The following is a 25,637-nucleotide window of genomic DNA, read 5'->3' as shown; positions in this document are numbered from 1 at the left end:
AATGATATATGTGGCCCATATTAGCAGGTGTCATAGTTTAAGATTCTGGCACAACGGGTCAGTGTGTCTGGCAGTTAACCAGAAGGCTGGTGGTTCAAGTCCACCCTGGGATGGCCTTGGCGGAATGGACCATGCTGCGAGGTAGGCAAAACCACCAAACTGGGGCCAATTTGACTGGTGGACAAATTCCTGCCCGGAATACGGTGACCATAGCAAAGTCAGAAATACACAAAACACAGCACAACAGGAGGTGTGGGTGGGAGATCCAATGGGGAAAAGGCCAGGTGCCAGGGCTAAGGCAGGCCGGTTTAAATATTCTGGGAGTGGATCTGAGGGAAGCCTTTGTGCTCTGTCAGGGAGATCCTTCCTCCAAACCTGCCTGCCATTGGCCAATCTTGCAGGCAGGCGTGGATCCGTTTCCTGACAGGGGAGGAGAGTGTGATGCCTCCTTGCCAGCCAGCCAGGCAGTCCCAGTACCCGGAGCTCACATTGGATCTCAGTGGGTGGACACATCACGCTTCTTCTGGGGTAGTTAATTCACCCCCCCCCCCAATTCAGCTCTCGCCTGTGGCTCCTAGAAGCTGTCAGCATGCAACAGCGGCCACACCCTAGGAACAGCTTTGACTGGCCAGCTAAACTAGGCAAGGGCACAACCCTCAGGGAGTTAGTGGAGAAGACAGGCTCTGGCGGATTGAGTGGACGAGGCCAATAGTTGGTCCAACAGTCAAGAAGGTGGTTTCTGCATGTTCTGTAGGGGGAAGTATGGGGCAGATGGGACTCTTCAAACTGGGAAGGTAGTGCATCTAGATGAAGGAAAGCTTTGATCCTAAACCTCCACTGTCGTCTTTGGGAAAAGAAAAGTCAATGCTACACAAATATGGTGTGGAGCTTGTAAGACGCTTCCTTTCGGCAATTCCTGCAGCCAAGCTGGTGCAAGACGTACTGCTCTGCTTTCCTTTGGACTGTATTAGAGAGGCTGAGAGGTGGGGGTCTTGTCACCTGGGCAGCCCAGGACCCCCGTACACAGTGCTGAGGCTTGTGCACCGTAGAAGGTCACTTCAGTGCTGCTAATGCAGCGGTTTGACTTCCTAAATTCAATTTTGCTATATACATCAATAACTGCTATCAATATTCTGCTGTATATAATTTTTGGCTACGAGATAAACCAAACATAAAATGCTCCTCCTCCAAACAGGTAGTTTGAGAATCTCTCCCTGATGTTGAATATTTCTCTCCTCTGCTACTTTACTGAACAACAAAGGGTTTGATTTTCCCCTAACATACCAAAATATATAAAAAAGATCTTCATTGTCTCTGTTGAAAGGTGCAAGGATTTCCCCCTTACCTATGTGTTCTGCTACAACACAAATGGACGACTCGGGTTTATGGGAGAGTTCTATCCCTTTCCCCTCTCTGAGAACTACTTTACAGTGGTACCTCGGGTAAAGTACTTAATTCATTCTGGAGGTCTGTTCTTAACCTGAAACTGTTCTTAACCTGAAGCACCACTTTAGCTAATGGGGCCTCCCGCTGCTGCCACGCCGCCAGGGCACGATTTGTGTTCTCATCCTGAAGCAAAGTTCTTAACCCGAAGCACTATTTCTGGGTTAGCGGAGTCTGTAACCTGAAGTGTACGTAACCTGAAGCGTGTGTAACCCGAGGTACCACTGTACTTGCTTTTATTAGTGAATATCCCTTTAAGAAAACAAACCCCTCTGCATCCCCCTCCCTTCCTAATCAAAGGTTCTGACTCATGGCTTTTATTGCCGGCAGCCATTTTGCCTGCCACTCCCTTCCTGGCCTCTCTAGGGAAAGGAGCTCCTTCTCTGTTTTTTCTGTACCCATTTGACCTTGGGGTTCCCCTTTTCATTCCCTCTAGAACTGTAGCCATTCTTCTTTACCTCCCCAAGTACTGGGGTTCCTATTTCTCCTGTCTTTCTGTTTGTAGCAAAGCCTTGTTTATTCAGGCCTCCCCCCCCCTTCCCCCAAAGACATTGTCAGCAGCAGCTGCTTTCTGAGTTGCTGCTTCACTTCTCCTGGGACATCTTCTTCACCATTTCCCCACTGAAGTTCTCCACTTTGAGAGTCTGTTCTGTTTTCTACAGGCCTCCCCACCCCCCCAAAAAATAATTTCATACCTAACAGTTATCAGGGTTGCAGCACCTCCATTTTCCTCAAAATTAAGAGAGGCTGTTTTTTCTTTTTTAAATTAAAGATGAAGGAACTCCCAAAAACCCATGGCCTCTCCACACAGCGTTAGGCTTAGCTTTAAGAAAAGATTTAGAACTGAGGAGAGAACAGCAGGGCAAAGGGGGCAATGGGCATGCGGGCGAAGACTTTGCACCCGGCTGGTGGCACCTGTGAGGTTATGCGGCCCTAGAAGCGCCTCCTTTGTGATTGTTTCCCAGGGTAGCGAGACCCTTCCTCCTTCCTTCCGTCTTCCTCTTGTCTATATTTTGCTGCCTTCGATTTGGGCCTCATGTCAGCCCGCTTCGACTACTTAGACCCTGCCGACCGCTTCACGGATCTCGACCAGCTGGTCTTTGCGGCCATGCTGTTGGGTTCCGTGTTCATTGGCATCTTTGTCGCCATGCGCGAAGCCCATCTAACTCACAGTGACTATTTGATGGGCAGCCACAGCCTGAATTGTTGGCCTGTGGCATTCTCCCTCGCAGCTAGCTTCACGTCTGCGTTGACCATGCTGGAGATCCCGGCTGAGGTCTACCGCTTTGGGAGCGCTGCGGGACTCATCGGTATTGCCTATTGCATCATGGTGGTGGTCAGCGCTGAAGTGTTTCTACCCATTTACTACAGGCTGGATATCGGCAGCACCTATGAGGTAGGTAGGAGGTTGCCATGGCCTTTCCAAACCTGTCCCTAGGGCTGAAGACTACTGGTTCCCTGCAAGAGGCATTCTTGTAGCTGTGGCCCATTTCCCCCCATTAATGTTACCTGTGGGCCTGGGTGGAAAGGAGCAGCTTTCAATTGAGCCTGCATTTCCCCTGCATTTTCCCCAGACCAAGACTCAAGGCAGCGTACAGATAAAAATGTAAAAACACAGATCAGAATATTAGATAGAAGAAGTAATGTAAATAAATACAGGCAAATGGCTCCCAATGCATATGTTAACTTAAAAAAAAATTGTTTTACATATTTAAGGAAAATTTCACACGCTAATGGTAACATTCCTTTTCCATGGTGTTGGATTTTTATTTCCAATAATTTAGAAATTTGCTTGTTTGTTAAAAAAGACAATTTAAGTAAAGGAAGAGCATATTATGGTTAAATCTTTGATTCTAAGCTTTTGAAATCTCAGTAAAGAAAAATAAAATGGATCTAGAATTACAGATGGTGAAATATAAGCGCTCTAGCTGAGATTCCTGCATTGCAGGGGGTTGGACTAGATAACCCATGAGCTCCCTTCAAACTCTACAATTCAGTGATTCAATGATTAATATTAGAAAACTGATTATTACTTTATTCCTGTGTTTACTTGCTATCTTTATATCCTACTTTTTCCTCCAAGGAACTTTGAGTAGAATACCTTGTTTCTGGTTTTCCAGGATCAGTGGTTTCCAAATTTTTGTCCCTATGGACCACCTGAAAATTGCAAAATATCTGGATGTACTGCTTGTTGCTTCTGTCTTTCATAGCAGTTTTAATACACTATGCTAGATGCTGTATTATCTGTAACTATTTTTACAGACAAGCCTTGGACCACCTGAATGGTGGTCCATGAACCCCCATTTGGGAACCCCTGTATTAGATAATCCTTCTGAAGTGGATTAGGTCAGCTTCATGGCTGAGTGGGTTAGAAACCCAAGTCTCTACAGTTCTAGTACAACACTAACTTTTACAACATGCAGGCAGGAGCAGAATGCAATTTAACTGTTTGAAGCCCTCATCCTAGAGATACTCAAATGTTTTCGCTCCATGTGGGGATGGGGAAGAAAATCTTCAACAGGCTGCAACTTGCATTCTCCCTTCTTTTCTTTTAGTCATATATGCCATTTAAACAGGAAAAAATATGTAGAAGAACATAAACATACTTATCAGGCAACAGCAAACCCAGACATACAAAAAATGATTCAGGAGATCTATAATTAGGGTCTCCCGCTTAAAAACAACAAGTAATTGGAAGCTGGACATAGCAAGTTTATACGGAGAGGTGATACTCTGGGAAGAAGATGTTTATTCCTTCTCATTTCCTTTTCCTGACCTAAATTGCCCTCATTCCCCACAGCTTCTAATAGCTACAGAGGAGTCATCTCAGTAATTGCAGAAAGTTGCACTGACAAACTGGTATTTACCCAGCTAACTCTCTGAGATACGTACTTAATTTCATTTTAAAGGAATGGTGTCAATACTATTTCTACATATTAAGTAGATTCATATAAATATGCATGTTCTGTATAAAATAATTTGTCTCTTTTGCAGTACTTGCAGCTTCGATACAATAAATATATACGCATGCTTGGAACAGTGATGTTTATGATAATAACGGCAAGTACAGTGCAAGATGATGATCTTTTGTATTATTCTATTGTAAATTATAGTTGGACCATAATGTTTAGTTACAGAATATTAAATATAAATGTCACTTCCAGAGCTGCTCTTACTCCCAACTAGTTTCTTTGACCTTAATGCTGATAATTTATCAATTGGAATGCCTTATATGGCTACTGTTTGACATCTTTATGCAGTGTGGTATAGATTGCTTGGCCTTGCTTTAGATTTAAATTAGTTCTCTTTTATCACTTTCCCAAGGACCACATTTTTCAGAGAAGATGCAAACTTCAGTTATGTTCCCTTCTTGTTAGAAATAGATGGAAGTGAGAGAGGGAATAATGCATTCATTTATGTCCTAATATCCTACGTGTGCCATAATATACTTTGGTTTCTCTTTTTACCTAAACTGAATACCATGGGATCTATTAGGACTGTTTGGCTGTAGAGGATTGTACCCTTCACAATACAGTTATACAATATGCTGCTTACAAGGGAGTGTAGGCATAAAGATAATAATTGCTAGAAGAGAAATAGGTAAAGCGCATTCGTTTTCTACAGAGGCTCCCTGCTTACGGGGCTCACTTCTTACTGTATGTATATGCATACTGTAGCAAAGAATCTCAAGTGCCTGTATTAAAAGTGCATTACCGTATTTTTCGTCCCATAGGACGCTCCGTCCCATAGGACGCACCTACTTTTTTGGGGGGGGGGGCGGAAATAAAGGAAAAATTTCCCCCCTTTATTTCCCCCCCAAAACCAGGTCGGAGACCAGTGGGATGGCGGCGCTGCGCCTCCCCGCTGTCCCCCGAGCTTGTGGGGCTGGCCGATGTCTGCTCGGCGGGAGGGGCGCTCTGCTTCAGGGCGCCCCACGCGCCCGATGGCAGGCTGCAGACACCTGCGCGAAGCACGGGGCGTCCTCCGAAGGGCGCCCCGTGCTCCGTGCTGCAGGTTGCCGCCCGCAAGCCTTGCGCGCCCGGGGGGAGTTCCCCGGGGCGCGCAAGGCTTGCGGACACCTACGCGAAGCACAGGGCATCCTCCGGAGGGCGCCCCGTGCTCCGCGCTGCAGGCTGCCGCCGGCAAGTCTTGCGCGCCCTGGGGAGAGTTCCCCGGGGCGCGCAAGGCTTGCGGACACCTACGCGAAGCACAGGGCATCCTCCGGAGGGCGCCCCGTGCTCCGCGCTGCAGGCTGCCGCCGGCAAGTCTTGCGCGCCCTGGGGGGAGTTCCCCGGGGCGCGCAAGGCTTGCGGACACCTACGCGAAGCACAGGGCATCCTCCGGAGGGCGCCCCGTGCTCCGCGCTGCAGGCTGCCGCCCGCAAGCCTTGCGCGCCCGGGGGAATTCCAGGTCCTCATTTAGTTTTGTAGGTGAACCAACAGATGAACCATGAGAAGGGTTTTCACCTTTGAGATTCTGCTGGTGTTTAGGTTTATTATTTACCTCATTTTGAAACACTTCCTGCTCTCTACCTACTCTCTCTAGTTTACCTTTATAATTTGCTTCAGTTCTGCCTGAATGAGAGTCTGTGAAGTTTAAAATTTACCTAACTCTTTTCAATGAATTGATCTAGTAACAGTTGCTATTTTACATTTAAATCAGTGTAAGCTGGCATAGGACAAATGATTCTGAGAGAGACCGTATATTTCACATGGATGTTTATTTGTTCCACCTCCTCAGATAATATACACTGGAATTGTTCTATTTTCTCCATCACACGCCTTGAATAAAGGTAATGTGGAAATACTGTTAAACACATTTTTAAAAATTAAGGAAAAGTTTGACCTGTTATCTTTAATGTGATATTGCAAGATGTAGGCTGACTTCTGTAGGTGTTAAACGAAAAACATGAGTGAAATTATGTTTGCCCTGTTGTGTGTGAATAGTATGACACCAAAGTCAATATACAGTCATACCTTGGGTTACAGATGCTTCAGGTTGCGTTTTTTCAGGTTACGGACCGCCGAAACCCGGAAGTACTGGAATGGGTTACTTCCGGGTTTTGGCGGTCGCGCATGCGCAGAAACGCTGAATTGCAACCCGTGTGTGATGGTAAGAACTGTGCAACAGTGGAACAGACCACCATGCAAGGTGGTGGACTCTCCTTCATTGGACTTTTTAAAGCAGAGGTTGGGTGTCCATCTGTCAGGGATTCTGTTGCTGTGATTCTGGCATTGTGGAGGGGTGGATTATATGACCTCTGGGTCCCCTTCCATCTCTACAGTTCTGATTCCATGCTGGAGTATTACTTAGCAATTGCCCAAGTATACCTGTTGCTTACTGTTGAATAAGTATTTACATTCCTTGTCAATAGCAAGCTTAAAATTCATAAATGTGGTGATTTTTCATATGCATTGTTTTTTGTTATCTTTGCATTATTTAATTTAATTGTGTTATGTATCTTTCCCCCCTTTTTCAGTTACAGGAGTTCAGTTGTGGGAGTCTATTATTTCAACAGCAGTAATCTGTACTTTCTATTGCACAGTGGTATGTTAAGAACTTGTTTTAATAAACAAATGTTCTGTTTAAGATTTATGTGGTAAAAAATAAAGAATAACTGCATATAGAACCCTTAGTAACTATAACAAGGAATTCTAATCCAGTGATTGCTACATCTCTCTGTCTGCTAGAACACTCTTATTGATTGATTGATTGATTGATTGATTGATTGACTGGTCTGCTAGGAGGCTCATATCAATGAGGCCATCTATATGATTCCCAGGGAGAATCCCATCCAGGTACTGACCAAACCCAAGCCTGCTCAGCTTCAGCAAGGTGGTCTCAAATGCTTTCAGACCATAGCCTGATATCACATCCTCTTAGCAGGCTAGTAAAAAATGTAGGAGCCCATGAACTTTTGTTGGCTTATCTATACTTATACTGGTTTTAGACAACTGTAATGATCCATGACATCCTTAAATTTTCTGTCTCTCTCTGACAAGCACTGGGACTCCTCTTGAGCAAGGCATTCTTGGCAAGATGGCCTAAGACAGTGGTTTTCAATCAGTGTGCCACGGCACCCTGGGGTGCCTTGAAGGATGGTCAGGGGTGCCATGGGCAACACTGGCCTCTTTCCTTCCCTCCTTCCTTCTGATGCCCTCTTGTGACGAATCTGCCTCCCAAGGCTTGCACAGCTGTTTGTTGCAGCAGCCCTGGCTACAAGCTCCTCGGGCGAATGGTGCCTCTGGGACTGGCCAAGAGATGCTGGTTTCCTGGAGCTGAGGTAGCCTTGGAGTAAGCAAGCAGTCGTGAGGGAGCCCAGTCCACCAGTCCTTGCTGTTGGGAACGGACAGACAAGTGGGAGGCAGGCCGGGCAGGCAGGGGCTGTGTTAGCTTTTCTTGTGCTTGCTGTGTGCAATGCCTGCCTGCCTGCCTGCCTGAGAGGTGACAATCCAGTGCCAGAGGGGAGCCTTTCCACCATGCAGGCCCAGCGGCACCCACTGCTGCCTTCCAGGGTGAATAAGATGGTGGCCTCACATTCACCTTTGGCCAGTCTCTGTCGGGCTACTAAGGCTGGGGGCATCCTCTTCCCAGGCCCCCCAGGGGTGCAGAATGAGGAGGTACCTCTCTTTGGGGTAGGGGACGGGGTGGCTCAGAGACCAGGGGCGGTGGTGGCTGCTGCCCAGATGACTTCCAAGAAGAGGGGAGAAGAGAGGAGGCTGAGGGAACTCTCCACAAGGGAGAGTTTGAAAAGGGGTGAGGGGATGCCGGCTCTGCAGGCAAGGGGTGTCATAACAGGGCTTCTGAGACTTGGAGCACATTTCCCCACAGGGGAGCTGCAGAAATAATGTAGTTGGTCAAGGGAGTCATGGACTCAAAAGTTGAAAACCTCTGGCCTAGGAGACTGCCTGCAGTTTCACTGCTATGGCTAGAAACTCTCTTTAAAATTTAAAGCTAAATTTAAAGTCAATGCTGTTAAAATTAGTGTGATTATTTAACTGAGCAAGGACACAGGAACTGGTGCATAAAAATTGAAGCAATTCTACAGAACTATAGGTAGAACTAAACCTCTTTACTACATACTGTATCTGCTTTTTCCAAATAGGGTGGCCTAAAAGCAATAGTTTGGACAGATGTTTTCCAGTTTACGCTGATGATATGTGCGCTTCTGGCAGTGCTTATACGGGCTCTGATTATTAAAGGAGGAATTGGTCCTATTATAGATGATGCTGTCGATGGAGGAAGAATAACAAAATGGGAGTAAGTGTCTTTTTGGTTAGGCTGCAATGTAATACCTTAGACATTGTTAAAAGTTTTGGTGTTTAGGTTTCAGTGAGTCAACAATGTTAGAAGTAGCATCCTTGATAAAATCTCATAAGCATGGATAAACTATAGGCAGTTGTATCCGGCTGAGTCAAACTCAGATTAAACCCATTGAAATCAATGGACTTTAACTAACTTAGATTGGATCTACTCCAAGTATGATTTATTTATTCATTTATATATAAAAAAATTATAGACACTTCCATTTATTAAAAATATAAATATTTTATAAAAAATATGCAAGTACAGTAAAACTTAAAATACCATAAAAAAAAATCATACTAATGACCAACTCATCTGGAAAAACTTCAAACAGCTGGGTGTCAACTCAGTGCTTCTCCAGATTTGCTTTTGCACTGCACTTTCCAGGAACGGGTTTGCACTTTTCAAGTCCATGTGCAAGAAGCTCCTCTTCTTCTTCTTCTTCTTCTTCTTCTTCTTCTTCTTCTTCTTCTTCTTCTTCTTCTTCTTCTTCTTCTTCTTCTTCTTCTTGTCCTGGCACTTTCCACAAGGAAACACACCGTTTACTGTTGAATTGTGCTCCCCCCCCAAAAAAAATATGTTTAGGGGTACTCTCAGTTTCCTACTCATATTGGAATACTGCCCCTCAATGAGGCCAAACTTAGATTCACAAAATGTTTAGGGGTATCCGTATCGTTGTGCCCCCCCCCCGAAAAAAGCATTGCTGTTGAATTAGAACAAGTGGCAATTGAGTTTTCTGCAGATTGCCGTTTGTTCCACTTCAGTGATAAACAGTAAGTGTTTCTGGGGAAGGTGCCGGGACAAGAACCACTCGGACCTGAAAAGTGCAGACCTCCTTTTGGAAAGCGCAGTGCAAAAGGAAGTCTGGATGAGCTCTTAGTTGGATACAACTCAATGAGTTGATAGTTTCACATAAAGTGAGCATGAGAGGTATACATACATAGATGAAAGGAAGTTTACTACCAATCTGAAACTCCTTGAATAAATATTTCATAGTGTCAGTAGGGTGGTATGTTCTATGGGTGACATATCCTGTTAACCAACAATAATGCCATCCACCTCTAAGAAGACATTGGAAGGCAGCCATGTATAGGGAAGTTTTTAATGTTTGATGTCTTACTGTGTTTTAATTTGTTGGAAGCTGCCCAGAGTAGTTGGGGTAATCCAGTCAGATTGGTGGCATATAAATAATAATAATAATAATAATAATAATAATAATAATAATAATAATAAATAATTATAGTTTGGTACTGGGGGTGTCACCCCGAGCATAGACTGGGATGAAGAGGATTCTTTTTTGAAAAGTTCTAAAATCCCCCTTTCTTTCACTAAACTCCTCAGATTTATTTTTATGTCAAAACCTATACGTTTAAAATACATATATTTTGTCTCTTAGCTTTGACCCAAACCCTCTGCGAAGGCATACATTCTGGACAGTAGTTGTTGGTGGTACTTTCACTTGGCTTAGCGTATATGGAACCAATCACTGTCAAGTTCAACGATACCTTGCCTGCAGATCGCAACGTGAGGCAAAAAAGTAAGTCCACATATTGTACAGTCATACCTCATGTTACTTTTGCTTCAGGTTGAGCATTTTCAGGTTGCGTCCTGCGGAGACCCAGAAGTAACGGAACGGGTTACTTGCGGGTTTCGCCGCATGCACAGACGCACAAAACGACGTCACGTGCATTCGCAGAAGCAGTGAATCACGATACGCGCAGACGCGGGTTACGTTCTGTTCAGGTTGCAAATGGGCCTCCAGAACGGATCCCGTTCGCAATCAGAGGGACCACTGTATATCTCTTCCTGCAATTCACATATTCTGAAGTGCAGCAGTAGGAGGCTGACATGCTCCTGCCTGTAAGGATGGCTGACCTGTCTTTCAACTAAGGGGTTCCCCATGCAACATATTTTTGTGCATTAACTTCACAGAGAAATGTGATTTGTAGATAGAAACTACCGTATATACTCGAGTATAAGCCAACCCAAATATAAGACGAGGCATCTAATTTTAGCACAAAAAACTGGGAAAACTTACTGACTTGAGTGTAAGCTGGTCCACCACACCACAAACCTGGTGGTGGTGGCAGCGACGGCAGTGGAAGAACAAGGAGCCCGAAAGGGCTCCTTTCAGGCTGCTCGTCCCTCCGCCGCTGCCACCCGCCTCACTTGATTATAAGCCGATGGGGGCTTTTTCAGCATAAAAAATGACTGAAAAAGTCAGTTTATACTCGAGTATATACTGTAATTTTCAAAAATTGGATCACCCATGCAGAATTGGAGCAATTACTGAGTACTTTGCCATTTTGGAGAATCTGTTCTTTTTAAAAGGCATATTTCTTCTTACATTGCATATTTACCAAAAAAAACATGTTGGTAAAAATAAGTTACCTAAATTTCTATTTTGCTAATATGATAAATTAACACTAGATATCAATATTTTGCTTATTTATTTATATGACAAAATTTATATACCACTTGATTGCAGTAAAACCCCTAGAAATATTATAATTATCAATAAGATAGTTAAGGACAATACATTTTGTAATAACTCAACAGAGATTAAAATATGCTATAAGCAGGAGCCAGAGAGTACAGCAAAGGCACCTGCCTGATGTAAATAGACAGGGAGTTCCAAAGTATAGGAACTAAAAAAGTTTGATGTATTCGAACTATGAAATGACTAGAATGTGGCACCTGTAACAATGCCAGATCTGTGCTTAGCAATAATTTGTAGTGTTGCCAATGCAGGAAACATCTTTCACATCAGAAAGAGAGTGCCATGAGTAGACCTATTCTCTGTGCAGCAAAGCTGTCCAAAAGCTTGGTGGTATACCCTGAAATTAAAAACTCCTTGCATTAATTCACAGGATTTCCCTTGCATCCGATGGCTTTTTATGAGGCATGATGTTAGCTAGATATGTGTTCTTACAATCTTCTGCTGCTCTTGGAGTCTGAGTACCTTGATACATTAATGTGGCACTACTCCTCTATTTTAAAATAATTTTGGCAAGAACAAAGCTTTGTTAGCTTTCTTCTCTAACTTTTTTTTTTAAACAGATCTCTGTATATAACTCTTGTGGGACTCTGCTTAATTCTGTGTTTTGCAATTGGATGTGGATTTGCAATGTACTCTATATACAAGGATTGTGACCCATGGACTGCCGGCTTTGTGTCAGCACCAGATCAGGTTTAGTTTACTACTGAGTGAAATACTTAAATATGAATTTGATCTACTCTCTGTGTATCTCCCATGGAACTATTTGAGTTTTGAGTAGGGCTTTTGGAAAGATAACATTATGAACATATTACGACAGATAGGAATAAAGTAAAGTGCTATTTTACTTGAAATAATGGACAGATGTAATGAAATCAGGAAATAAGAATTTTATATTTATGCAGTTGTATAATTTTATTTTTTCTGCAACAAAAAAGTGTGGTGTATGAAAATAAACTGAAGCCACATATTTGAAAATAAATCTTTATTTTGAACTTAAATAATATTCGAACTTAGAACAATACAGGAATGATACGTTAATTAGTTATAAAAGTATTTGTATACTGCTGCATCATAAAGAAATACACTTTGCAGCAATAAAAACAAATACAATAAAACCATAAAAGTTCAAAACAGTTAAAAACAGATCTCAATTAACCATTGTGGAAGGACACATGCTTAATTGCAGAATGGAAAAGTTTTCAGCAGGTATTTAAAAATTGGCACAAAAGGCATCTGCTGGCGTCTTTTGAGTCAAACTCATTGGATTCAGTGCAACAGCCAGAGTTAACATGAACATTTAGCTTTCCCCTGCCCTCTGTTGAAGTACTGGAGCAGTTATGGGTTAAGGCAGTTTAGGAGAGTCATAGGTTTGCAGCTTTTGTCTGCAACCTGGAGGTTCTCTTGCACATTTTTCCTTTTTGTGGCTCTGGCCAGGATGTTTTAGATTCTTTACTTGCCTGTTTGGCATAGGAGGCAGCTGCTCACCTGCTCTTTATCTCTTCCTCACTTCTTTCAGCTGTGGATGATGACATCCCTTGGAAAATGGGTTTCTCGGCCCACAAAGAAATCAAGTCAGTACTGTAGGCCAGCCCCACAGAGATTTTCCAGTGCCAAGGCTCACACTCACAAGCTCACACTCTACATCCCAACATAAGCTCCCTCATGACATAAGCCCTGTGCATGCCAGCTGTAGCGAGTACCCAATATGCCAAGATGCCTCACACATCAGAAGATCAAAGCATATTTCTCTTCACAGCCACGGCCTCCGTTGGAGAGCTACAGTTTAAATGGAACATAGTATGACATGACTAAAATGTTTAAAGTTATATTATTCAGACACAGGTTATATATTTAAAGGACAGCAAAAAATTAAAACGTCAATTTGGGGGGAATTTTTTTTAGATCATGCCATATCTTGTGATGGATATTTTGGGAGACTTTCCGGGACTTCCGGGACTTTTTGTGGCTGGGACCTTCAGTGGAACGTTAAGGTAAATTTGCAAATTGCCATCCTAGATCTAGATTCTGGAAAGTAACTGATTAGTTATAGCCCATCTTTTTATGCTAAAACTGTGACGCTCGGGACAAATGACAAGCTGTGTTAAGCACATGGTGTATTTTTGCAGTCACTATTGTTTTAACATTAAATTACCTCTGTGAGTGGCACAGGCAAAATTAGAAGTTAAAGCTACTACTTATGAGTTAAAAATGCATAGATGTTGAAGCGAGTTTTAATTCTTTTTGAATCTATTGCTATTTTAACTTCTTGAAAGTTTAAATTATTGTTGCATATTTTTTTTCATATTGCTATTGTTTTATCTTCTTTGTAAACTACTTTGAGGTTGTTGGTTTTTTAAACAATCAAGCGGTGTATAAATTTAATGGAATAAATAGATAAATAAAATTCAACACGGAACCATACATTAACATAATATAATGCACATTTTGGCCCTCAATCATCTGTTGTATCATGCAGAAGCTTCACGATAGGTTACTCTGATTTGTCACAACCATAATGTTTCACAAGAAAAGAAGGGAAATCAGCAGGATGCTAGGAATGCTTCAAAGGCTAGTTAACACCACAGGTGTTGTTAACATTATTAGAAACTGTATGATGTTAAAACATGGGGAGCATGCAGATATTATCAAGGGTAATAGGATGTGAAAGAAGGAGGTTTAAACCCCTACAGACTTAAAGTCCATAAAAATTGCCCTTTTGGTTCAGCAATTAGCATTAGGAAAAAACTCCCATTGGAAGCAAAGGGACTCTTTGCTTTAAATGCTAATTGCTATGTTGCGGAAGCTGACATTTAGGAATTGACACGTGCAAGGATGCCTTAAACCTTCCCTTCCCCATGTGCTGCTAACTTTGAGAACAAGTGCATGCTGGGCCTGTTAACATTTATTCTGATCCAGTGTACTCCCACCATTTATTTTTTTAAACTGTGGGCATTACCCAGGAACCAGAGCAATTCTGTGGTTTCTGGTGAAATACTGTATTTTGCTATGTTTTCTCTCAAGCTTCAATGTAACTTAAGCACTGTGTCCTTATTCAAGCTGTGTTGAATCCTAAGTGTGTACATCTGAGAAGGCTTCCTTTTCACCTGGAATTTTGGAGACAGGGTGGGGATATTAACCAGGCAATTCCGTCAGGTGAAGACATCACTCCGCCCTCTGGTACAGTGGGTAACTTCAGTACACATCTCATAGTGCTGATGTGTACAGTGATAGGCAAATTAGCCTTGAAACACAACTGCGTATTATGTCGGAAATGCGTGCCCAGTCTTAAATTTTAAAAGAAAATATGAGTTCCAACTTATTATAAGTTCCAACATTGAGTGGGGAACTTGGTATAGCCTCATAGGAGCTGTGGTGCCAGTGGCACTACAGTGGAGATACCAGCTCTATAGCTTGGCAAAAATGTTTTCCACACTTGATGTCATTTTCCATGGAATGCTAATACAGATGATAAATTTACCAAGTGGTTAATGTAGGAAAGTCATTCCACTTATTGACTCTCAACTTTTAACTAGCATTAGAATCGTGGTAGAAGGGGGTAGAATCTCACCATGGTTTTGTCAGTACACTGAGGTCCAGCTCTGAGGGCCTTCTGGTGTTCTGACAGTTCCCTCACTGCAAGATGTGAGGTTACAGGGAACCAGGCAGAGGGCCTTCTTGGTGGTGGTGCCTGCCCTGTGGAACGCCCTCCCATCAGATGTCAAGGAAATAAACAACTATCTGACTTTTAGAGGACATCTGATCTGTTTAGGAATTTTTAAAATATTTGATGTTTTATTTTGTTTTTAATCTGTTGGGAGCTGCCCAGAGTGGCTAGGGAAACCCAGACGGATGGGCGGGGTATAACTAATCTATTCTTATTCTTATAAATGACTAAACAAATTTGTGGTGAAAACCCCTTACTGCTTTGTGAGTTGGTCATCTGTATTAAAACTCTGTTTCTGCAGCTCCTCAAATTAGTTTATTTCCCTTGATTCAGTTTTTAATATTTTTGAACTATTTAAATATTTTAAATATTTGTCCATAAAGATGCAAAATATTTTAATTTTACACTCCTTAGTACAATGTCTTCCAGCATCAATGCGTTAGCTGTTGTAACTGTAGAAGATCTTATTAAACCTAATTTCAAAGTCTCTGAAACAAACTTGGCATGGATTTCCGTTGGAACTAGTAAGTTTACATGTGACATCTTCTTTCTTTAAAAAACAACAACTCTGTATCCTCCTCCCCTGCTAATAACAAAATACAACTGAGTTATACTAGAAAAGATATGGGGTAAGGTTAGAACAGTTGTGGGTCCAACAACAACTGGGAGGCCACCATTTTCCTCTGGCAGAGCTGGGATTTGAGCTAGGTGTCCCAGATCCAAGTCCATCTCTAGTTGCTGAACCATTTTGGCTTTAGGCCATAACTGAATTTAGGCCAAGAGTAACATGGCAATTTCAAATTTATTAGGAAGATGTTGCACAAGGGAGCTTCTTACTCTAGTCATAAATGATACTCAGCTAAACATGCATAGTAAGCTTTTTTTAGCCATGCAAATAGGGTGTAACAGAAATTTCATGTGCTAATTGTATTATGTTTAAACTAATATCTAGCATTTAAGGCTCTTGGAAAATTATTTTCATATTAGTCCTCTGCTAAGGGGGGGGGGGGGGAATGGCAGTTTATTGGTTTGAGCATTCCTCAGAGTAAATCCTAATAGCCACATGTGAATTTATAATTGGCAAAGAGAGAAACTTTTCAGTCAGTTGCATAATTAAGTTGTCCTATAAACGTTTTATACATTTATCCAACTAGAGGTGCTGTATGGTTCAGTGTGCCTTTCCATGGCTGCAGGGGCATCTGTTATGTCCAGCTTTTTACAGGTAGGTGTCATTTAACTGCTATTTTAAGTCTCAACCTTCTTAAAATAAGTTGCTGTATTGTTGTGTGCACTTCCAAAAGGTTAATTTTCATAATTTAGTGCTCTGCTGGCAGCTTCAGTGACTACCATCATCCATCTTCCCAAAGGCACTCTGGGAAGGAAGAATGGTGGTGACACAAGCTCTCGTCCTGAGCTGCCAAAGGTACCAGCAGAGTTACTGGCTTTCAAAAAGTAAATGAAAGGGAAGAAAAGGGAAGGAGCAATTCCTCTCCTAGAAAGTCGCAAATTGCTTGGACTGCCCCAATTTGCCGACAAGACCCTCTGCAGTCAGGTGAGCTCTAAAGCAGAGTGAAAGGAGACCATCCCTAGTTTGCTTTAGTAATTGTGTGGGCTTGGGAAATGAATATTTAACCTGGCTATGTTGAGTAAAACTGTCATTGAAAAAGTAATCAATTTAAATACAGTATACCAAGAAATTTGATTGACTCTTTTTCCTATGCTCAAATAGATTATCCCTGGTATTCTTATACTGTACTATCTATTGGTGTGTTTTTTTAAGTACTTGCTGTAGTAGGGATGCAGTTAATACCATTGGGGTTTTTATTCACCAGTGCATGAAGTTTGTTAGAATGGAGTGGGATGCCATTCCACTTGTTCAAACAGACCTAAAACAAGCTTTTAAACATATATAATTGATGCTGATTCAATTTGAAACAAAACCATTGCACTTCCCTTTGTCCTGCAATGATTCCCAAAGCAAAAATCACATATAACCTGAGGGAGGCAGGAATGCTTTCAATATCCTTCAGTATATCTGCTCCCATTTAGTTTGGAGAAAGGTCGTGAAACTATTGACTTTTCCCCAGTTTACCAGCAATCTGTCTAGATAGCAGGGTGCTAGTTTACCTCCCTAAGAAGTTATTATTTCAGATTGAAGTGTATTCTTGGTCCTTTCTGATTCCATGCTGTGGGAGTGGTGAGAGAAGTGCACAGATCTTTAATTGGATCAGGTTGTCCTGGTTCCACTACATAAAACATGCAACACAAACATACGTAGTGCTGCCAGGCAGATGGGAAGAAGGGGCAGCTAACCCACCTTTGCAGGACATGCCCCATTGACCTTGAAGTGACTCAGAGACAAGTCTTTGCTACCACTTTGATGGCTCAAAAGTACAATTTGGAGGGGGGAAAGGCTCTAAGGTAGGAGATTCTCTGAAGGTCCCCTGCCATCTATGCCCATTCCGACAGGAAGCAAAGACTTCCTTTAGTTTGTGTCAGGCTTGAGATCCCTGATGGCAAAGGAAGGTAAAGGTATATGATGCTCATGGACTTACCCCAAAGGGATTGAAGCAACTTGAATCATTACCATTCACCTCATAAACTATATTACAAGGATCAAAAAATGTGCAGGCATAGGAGCCATTCCTGTAGTTGCTGTAGAGATGAACACCATTGGGGGTTGCCAGTGCAATGCCCAGGGGTGACAGTGTGTCCACCAATACACCCAATGAAGATCTTAGGAAATTATTCTCAATTACTCAGTGGGTCCAACTTTCCCCACACCAAACTATGTCCATCAAACTAAGAGCCAATCAAACTAAGAGTCCACCAAACTAAGAGCCAATCATGCCTGACCCCTGCAAATCTCCCATAGATGCTCTAGTGGTGTTAACAATAATATTTGTGGTTTAGTGGCACACAATCCAGGGGATATTGTTTTGCCCTTGTTTCAGTGTGATCTGGATCTACCTGGGTTTCAACAAATGAAGCAGACACTAGAAAGTCGCCTTTCTAGAATGGAATTTACATTAAAATGTTTTGTTGAGAGTCTGAAGGATTTCATTGTTGAAGTAGGCAGGCTAGCTCTTTGGTAATGGCCTTATGTGTGGGACTTTAGTATAGGAAAGGAGGCTGCTTTGTGCCAAAGGCCAAATGGGCCTCATCTGGCTGGTAGTGAGAATGAGAGTAGGCAGAGTGGTGTGTGAGAGCTGGAAGCAAAGAGTGAGAGCCATGCTTGATTTCTGTTTGAATCCAAGGCTGTAGCTATGAGAGAAGCCAGACCTTCTGGGATGAAAATGCTATGAGCCCCTCCATTGTAGGCGCAGGTTGTGTATATTTGGAAGTAAACCATATCATAAAGACAGTACAGGTTCCACTGCCCCTCATTCCAAGGAAACCAAAGCCTGAGGATATGCCTGGAACCTCTGGAATCTCGCACCACTTAGAGATTGGGGCAATGCACCATTATTTTTTCTCATTAGGTTCACGCAGCTATGGTAATGGTTAACAGGGCACTGAATATAGTGCACCATGGACATCTGTCACAATATCATTTGAGGGCTGCTTCTCTCTGGTTACCGGTAAATCTATCCAACAATACTGGTGTCTGTTCACACATTTATGAAACATTTTATTGGCCTCAGTTTGCTCAGAGGATTCTCCCTCAGTAAGTACTCATGAAGTGTTTCGGCCTGCCATATACAAGTATTGCTACATTTTACCTTGAAAAAATTCCTCCTGCATCCCTAGCAGAAAATGGGTATTTTTATTTAGGTAAATTTCTATTCTGGAGAAAAACAATAAGTAATGCTTCCTGTACTTACCAGAGTTTGTTATTTTTCCTTCCTCAGGCAGCGTTCAGTCTTTTTGGAATTGTTGGTGGCCCTCTTTTGGGGATATTTTCTTTGGGCATCCTCATGCCTTTCGCAAATTCTAAAGTAAGTACTTGTCTTTCATCCTACGCTCCCTAAATGGAGCGGGGTATGGAGTGGTGATCACCTTTCATATTTTAGCATTTCAGAGAGTTCCTTATGTCATTACCAAGCATCTTCGCACACAGAGTGAAACAGACTCTTTGTTCAGACAAGACTTAATGCTATGCCATGGTTTAGCATTCTGTCAACAAGCAGTTGGGAGCCCAGCACTCACCCACTTTCTCTCAACGCCTTGTGCATGGTCCTGCCCTGCCATTTACCCTGGCTGGATGCAATCCATAATTTGCCATTTCATTGGAAGCAGCAAACTATGGCTCCCTTCTTCTAGGATAAGGAGGCAGAAACCACATATACATTAGGGAAGGGGAAAGTGTTAGCCTAGAGTCCTGACTACAATGGTTTGGTTATATCTCAACCACCCTGAAATATAAAAGGCAAAGTGATACAATGAATTTAATCTAAAAAACATTTTCCATTGTAGAAAACTACAAATAAACTGTACTGATAACTCTGCACAAGGAGCAGTCCTTTAGTTATTACATCTTAAAGGCCTTTACAATCAATTTTAAGAACTGCAGCGTAGATCCCAGCTTGAAGTAACGCAAATAAGACCAAGCCCAAATAAACACATGTTCTGGAAGCACTTGTTACCAACAGTACTTTAATTTCAGTATAAAAGTAGAGTGCATTCAACTACTGGGGACCTGAAAAATAAGCCAGTTTGAACTCTTAGTTATTCTTGAAAAGAGTTCTCCAGGAAAAAAATGTTTGGAGAAAAGCAAATGCCTTGTGGTCTATTAACTTTGCTTAATAGAATTTATTTTCAATATAATGTTGCTATCTTAGCTTCAACTTCTTCACTAAGTTACAGGTAGGCTTCCTGATGAAGAGTCCCATATACACAGAAATAGGCACACAGAATTTCTCTGCAGTTGCTTGTGGGTCTGCTTTCTCCATTGTAACAAATGGCGAATTGCAACAGAGCGCTGGGTTGAGGGCAAGGACTTTTAAAAAATGGTGCCCTAAAAGTAGCCTATAAGACTCGTTTAATATTGGGTAGGTGGCATTAATTTCCGTTAAAGAACTGGACCCAGGGCCTTTTGGTTTTTACCTGATTTTTCTCTATTGTTATTGTTTAGCTTTCATTGTGTGTAACTTTGTTTCTTAGGGTGCATTTTCAGGTCTACTTTGTGGGTTTATTATTGTTTTGTGGATTGCATTTGGGTCTCGGAGGCACCCTGCCCCTCCGCACAGAACATTGCCATTGCCCCTTTCAGTTAGAAACTGTACAAAATACAATACTACACAGTCAACTACTACTCTCCACCCTACAACTTCTGCAAGGTACGTACAAGAAGTCAGTGACAAATTTGATACGATTGAATGTTTCATATTGTTTGGCTTTTTTATAGTATAGTATGTTTTCGTACATTCTTTTAACTTCATTTTTTATTGACCTTTACTATGTTATTGTTGGTCCTCTTAGGATTCTTTTTGGCACAAACATCATTGTGTACGTGCTCCTATATATGTATTGAAATATATACAATAAGGCAAATCTGGTAACTTTAATGATGGGTGCTTTACTTATCATTCAGTTTCTTAAAAAGTAAACAAAGTATCATTAACACAGCGATCTGTATGCCTGAACATCAAAGAAGTGTTGGTTACCTACCCACAGAACAGAAAACTATTTCATAATCCTCCCTATGTCTTTAGGATTGCATACCAACTGCAATTCTGTGTATGTCTGCTCAGAACTAAGTCCTATTGAATTCAATGGTACTTACTCTCGGGAGGTTTGTACAGCCTTTAGCAGTTTAAATTATAGTGGGTAGGATTCAGCTAATGAGTCCCATCAGTGGACACCCTGCGCAAGGAGACTGGCTTGAGCTGTGGGCTTTCCCCCCTCTCCTCTACCTGCATTGTACAAACTAGCTCAAGGGGACAATCAGGAGAGCCCCTGGAACAACACATGGGGACAGGAAAGGGAGACCATTCCAGCTGGCAAGCCAAAATGCTTGCCCTAAAAGGTAAAGGTACCCCTGCCCGTACGGGCCAGTCTTGCCAGACTCTAGGGTTGTGCGCTCATCTCACTCTATAGGCTGGGAGCCAGCGCTGTCCGCAGACACTTCCGGGTCACGTGGCCAGCGTGACAAGCTGCATCTGGTGAGCCAGCGCAGCACATGGAACGCCGTTTACCTTCCCGCCAGTAAGCGGTCCCTATTTATCTACTTGCACCCGGGGGTGCTTTCGAACTGCTAGGTTGGCAGGCGCTGGGACCGAGCAGCGGGAGCGCACCCCAATAACAATAATCTTAGCACAATGTTGAATTCCTCTCAGTGTGTTTGTGGATAGTATTATTGCATAATTCTAGGAAATTAATATTAAATCTTTCATTTGTTCAATTCCAGACCTGACAAAAAAGATTACTGGTGGTTCTCGCTGTCATATCTATACTTCAACCCATTAGGAACTTTGATCACATTTACTGTGGGATCAGTTATGAGTTTAGTAACAGGTACCTTTTTCTGGTTTTGACATAAGCATCAAAATTTGTGTCTGCAGTTCTTTCTGATTTGTTGCTATATGTATTTAAGGTATAACACATGCTTCCTTAGTCTGTCTATCATTTCCCCCTATAAATGTAGGTCTTCATTGAGCAGCTATGTCCATATTAACAAACGATATGTGCTCAATTTGTATCGGCCCTTTTCTATAGAAATGATTGGCCCTGGAAGAAGTGTAGTCACGCACAACGAATTATATGCAGAATCTAGAGGTCCCAGATGGCCATCCACATTAGTGGGTGCACCCAAGCATTCTCTCTTGGGTGTTGGAGGTCTCTATGTGAGTTTATTGTGTCCTATCACTAAGAGGCAGGGAACTCAGTGCTCAGCTGAGGCCTCAGTTTGTTTCCCGCCTCCACTTGGAAGCAGACTACTTGAACACTACTGTCCTCTGCATTCTTCTACTCAGGCCTGTACCTTTCTTTCTCATTGTCTCCATTAATTCTGCAGCCATTTTCTTCTGTCCTCCTACGTCTTTGCTCAGATCTTTGTCTCTGGGGGAGGGAGGAATGCCTCTTTTCTTCCTCTCCTCAGATCTTGTTTCTCTGAAGAGGAAAACAAAATGAACAACCCTTTCTCGGCCTCTCACCAGCCATTTTCTCCCTCTTCTGGCTCCTGAGAAAGACTAGGATTGGGAAAGCATTTTAGAAGCAGACCACTGTGTTCTCCTTGCATGTGTGTGTGCTCCACTGAGAGACGCCACACAAAGAGCTTTGTGGTAGCTGCATCCCTAACCTTATTCCCTGAGAGAGCAGTATCAAAATTGGTCACAGATTGCTCTTTGGAACACTGTGGAGCCAGATCTGCTCAAAGCAGCTGGGAACTCAGCACCCAATCTCCTGCACCTTCTGCAGCAGGTGGTGATGCAGAGTCAGCCCAAAGTAGAATCTGCCACATCCCTGCCCTCTTGTTTCATCAGGGGCCTAGGAATAGCATTTTCTCTCTATTACCTCATCTCCTCTGCCTCTTTTCTATTTACTGATACAGAACCATCAGCCGGCTACCTTTCTCCCTGTGTCCTGAGAAAGGACTAGGGTGAAGGTCTTTCCTTGGAGCAATACATTCTGGGTGAGTGGCTGGGAAGCCACCTGCGCTGCTGCCACTTTGCCAACAACGCCCATCATCCTTGGCCATGCTTACTCAGGCTGAAGGATGCTAAAATTCATCAATGTCTGGAGGACCAAAGGTTCCCCACACCTGGGCTAGGAGTGTATATGATCAGGTTATATCAGTACCTGAACTGCACTAGTCTTAATAAAAAGTATTGAGAGAGATCGTGTTGTTAATAAACTATCTTCTAGGGGGATTAGATCAACATGTGGAAAGCAAACTTATGTATGGCAAAGAGGACATAATGAAGAACTTCAGGTATTGGAAAGATAAATGGGTAAGTAAGGTTTTAAGTTCTCATATGTATTTCATAGGCAGATAGCTTATCCTTGCTTTGCCACTTCTCCAAGAAAAACCTGCAATTTAGTGCTGAATCAGAGTGGATGGCAGTCAGATTTTCCATTAATTGCCATTTGTTGCCAAAGAGGTTTTCCAGGGAAAAGCAGCAGAGGCAAAACAGATCAGACCGGTGCCTAGAAAGCATGGGACCAGCAGAAGTGTGGACAACCCCAGGGTCTATCCATCTTAACTATGCTGTATGCTTATTTAAATTCACAACCTAACCTCAGACATTCTATGCAAGCATGCATGCACTAGGAGCACAAAAGTTCCTTGTGGAGTACCAGTTCCAACTAAAGATCTTCCTGTCACCTCATCACCCTTGGTGGGACTTCCTTGCCCTTCTCCAAGGCCTGGGTACATAGGATTCAGCAGCAGGTGTCAAATGTGTAGAGTGTAAGGGTTTTGAACATGTTCAAGATCTAGTTCAGAAAGTAATCCAACCAGAGATTTTTCAGTAAATTTAGCCATTGTGGAATAAGAAGAGATCCTCTTGTAAATCAGAAACTGGTTCAAGTAACAGGAAGCAGAGAGTAGGCATAATTGGACAGTTATTCCAATGGAGTGATGTAGAAAGTAGAATCCTCTAAGGACTTGTGTTGGGACCTGTTTTTTAACTTGTTCATAAATGGTCTAGAGCAATGTTCCCCAAACTTGGGTCTCCAGTTCCCCAAGAATGAGACCTTGAGGTAATAGCTCAATAAGAGTTTGAACCAGTGTGCAGCAGCTGTGAAAAAGGCAAATTCCATGCTAGGGAGCATTAGAAAAGAAAATGAAACTGCCCACATCATAATGCCAGTGTATCAATCTATGGTGCAACTGCATTTGGAATAATGTGTACAGTTGTGGTTGCCTCACGTCAGAAAGGATATTGTAGAGTTGGAAGAGCTTCAGAAAAGGAGCAACTGAAATGATCAAGGAAAGTGGAGTGACTCCCCTGTGACTAAAGGTTGCAGGATGGGGTGGTGGTGTTTAGAGAAAAGGCAAATAAGAGGTGACATGATAAAGATGTATAAAAAAAAGTTTCTTCTCTCATAACACAAGAACTTCATTGGCCTCAATTAAGCTGATTGTTTAAAGATTCAGGATAGAGCAAAGAAAGGTTTTCTTCATTCAGCATAAACTATAGAATTCTCTCCCATAAGAGGCAGTGATAACTACCAACCTCAGTGGATTTAAGAGAGGATCCATACAATTTCATGGATAAGGCCACCAGTGTCTACTAATCCTGATGTACATGTTCTACCTCCACAGTTTGAGGTCATGGTTCTGAATACCATCTGCTGGAAATGGCAGGAGGGGATAATGCTATTCCACCGAAATCCTGCTTGTGTGCTTTTCCATAGGCATCTGATTGGCTGTTGTGAGAGCAGGCCCAATCCAGCAGGCTCTTCTTATTTTCACACACACTGCATTTACTGGAGCAAGGTCATGCATTTCAACCACAGCTTTTATACCTAATCCCATTGAAACTAGTGCTCTTAAGCATAGTTGGCACTGGACTTTGCAAGAGAACTAGAATTTTCTTATATATATGAAATTCTGACTGTTACAATTATAGGTACAGCTGTCCAATAGGCTTCGTCCAACAGTGCAGCCAATACAGCCAGTGGCTTGTGGCCAATTACAGTCTACAACTGGTGCTGTAGAAGATACCCTACCTTTGGAAGATAACAGAGAAAGAAAGAGCACCCTACTTTTGGAAGGGGGGAAGAGCACCCAACTTTTGGAAGGGAAGAGCACCCAACTTTTGGAAGGGAAGAGCAATCTACTTTTGGAACCGAAGAGCAACCTTCTTTTGAAAGGGAAGAGCAACCAAATTTTGAAAGGGAAGAGCGGCCTACTTTGGGAAGGGAAGAGCAACCAACTTTTGAAAGGGAAGAGCAGCCTACTTCAAAAGCATCTCAAGTGAAAAATAAAAATGAGCATGCAGTACAAAGTTCAGCTGTGTTTGGTTTTATTAATTCTAATTAAAAATGGAAACTCTGGGTCCCCCTCCCAATAAATCAATGTTGAAACAGTCAGTTTGGTAACCAAAGTTCAAGCAAACTTGCTCGTTTTTTGTGTGAACGTGAGCATGTGGCAAAGCAACAATTCAGTAAAAACTGTGAATCAAAATTAGTCTCACACTCTTAACCACCATGTTTCCCATGTAATGTCTTGTTTGGCCCTGACAAATAGCAGTTGGACCCCTGCCCCTAAAAAACCACGATTTGAACTGGTTGCAAAAATCACACTTAGGCTCCATGAAACCTCTAAGGAAAAAGAAAGATCAGGAAGGAAGGGCTTCATATCTTATTTTTACTATATAATGCTTGGACACATGACTGCAAAACTAAACACACTTGCTTATTAGGAAGCCCCATTGAACCTAATGGAACGTATTCCTAAGTAAACAAGCTTAGGAGTGCACTAATACTATTAAGAAGGTACTTATCTCAGGGAACTAAGATAGGAAATAGAGAGCTAGGGACGTAGTTCACTGTTTTATATTTGTCTATTGATTGCTGCTGGGCAGGGTCATTAGCATACAGAGGGCATTGTGCGCCAGTCCCTGCCATCTGACGTCCAGCTTCATTTCTCTGTTTTAATGGAATTGGCAGAGGCAATGACTTTTTGAGCTGGTGCCTTGGTGCAGTTGTGGACGAACAAAATAGATACTGATAACATTGATACCTTGCAGTTGAGCAGTTTCCAGGACTGGGAACCAGGGAGTGTACCAATTTTGGAGACAATCACAGACTCTTTAAAGAAACAGGTACATAGCTTGG

The 25,637-nt window shown here is 42.4% G+C and overlaps 1 protein-coding gene across 1 annotated transcript; it reads left to right on the top strand.

Moving 5' to 3' along the window:
• The first annotated feature begins 1,557 nt into the window (after positions 1 to 1,557).
• LOC114605556 (sodium-coupled monocarboxylate transporter 1-like) lies at positions 1,558 to 24,778 on the top strand. The gene is made up of 15 exons (XM_028746943.2): positions 1,558 to 2,839; positions 4,438 to 4,503; positions 6,184 to 6,235; positions 6,923 to 6,990; positions 8,549 to 8,703; positions 10,145 to 10,285; positions 11,809 to 11,938; positions 13,151 to 13,239; positions 15,327 to 15,436; positions 16,067 to 16,134; positions 18,764 to 18,850; positions 20,016 to 20,191; positions 21,262 to 21,368; positions 22,719 to 22,804; positions 24,428 to 24,778. The coding sequence occupies exons 1-15, from the start codon at positions 2,480 to 2,482 to the stop codon at positions 24,776 to 24,778; spliced, it is 2,046 nt and encodes a 681-aa protein (XP_028602776.2). The 5' UTR covers positions 1,558 to 2,479.
• The last annotated feature ends 859 nt before the right edge of the window (positions 24,779 to 25,637 follow it).

Source organism: Podarcis muralis, chromosome 10 (genome assembly GCF_964188315.1).
Source record: "Podarcis muralis chromosome 10, rPodMur119.hap1.1, whole genome shotgun sequence".
NCBI classification, from domain to species: Eukaryota; Metazoa; Chordata; class Lepidosauria; order Squamata; family Lacertidae; genus Podarcis; species Podarcis muralis.
Note: the sequence above shows the minus strand (reverse complement) of the source record. Positions and strands in the feature narration are given on the sequence as shown.

Coding starts and splice junctions, on each gene's coding strand:
- LOC114605556 (XM_028746943.2), top strand. CDS start 2,480: ATGTCAGCCCGCTTCGACTACTTAGACCCTGCCGACCGCTTCACGGAT. Junction 10,286..11,808: donor TCGCAACGTGAGGCAAAAAA/GTAAGTCCACAT, acceptor TTTTTTAAACAG/ATCTCTGTATATAACTCTTG. Junction 15,437..16,066: donor ATGGATTTCCGTTGGAACTA/GTAAGTTTACAT, acceptor TTATCCAACTAG/AGGTGCTGTATGGTTCAGTG.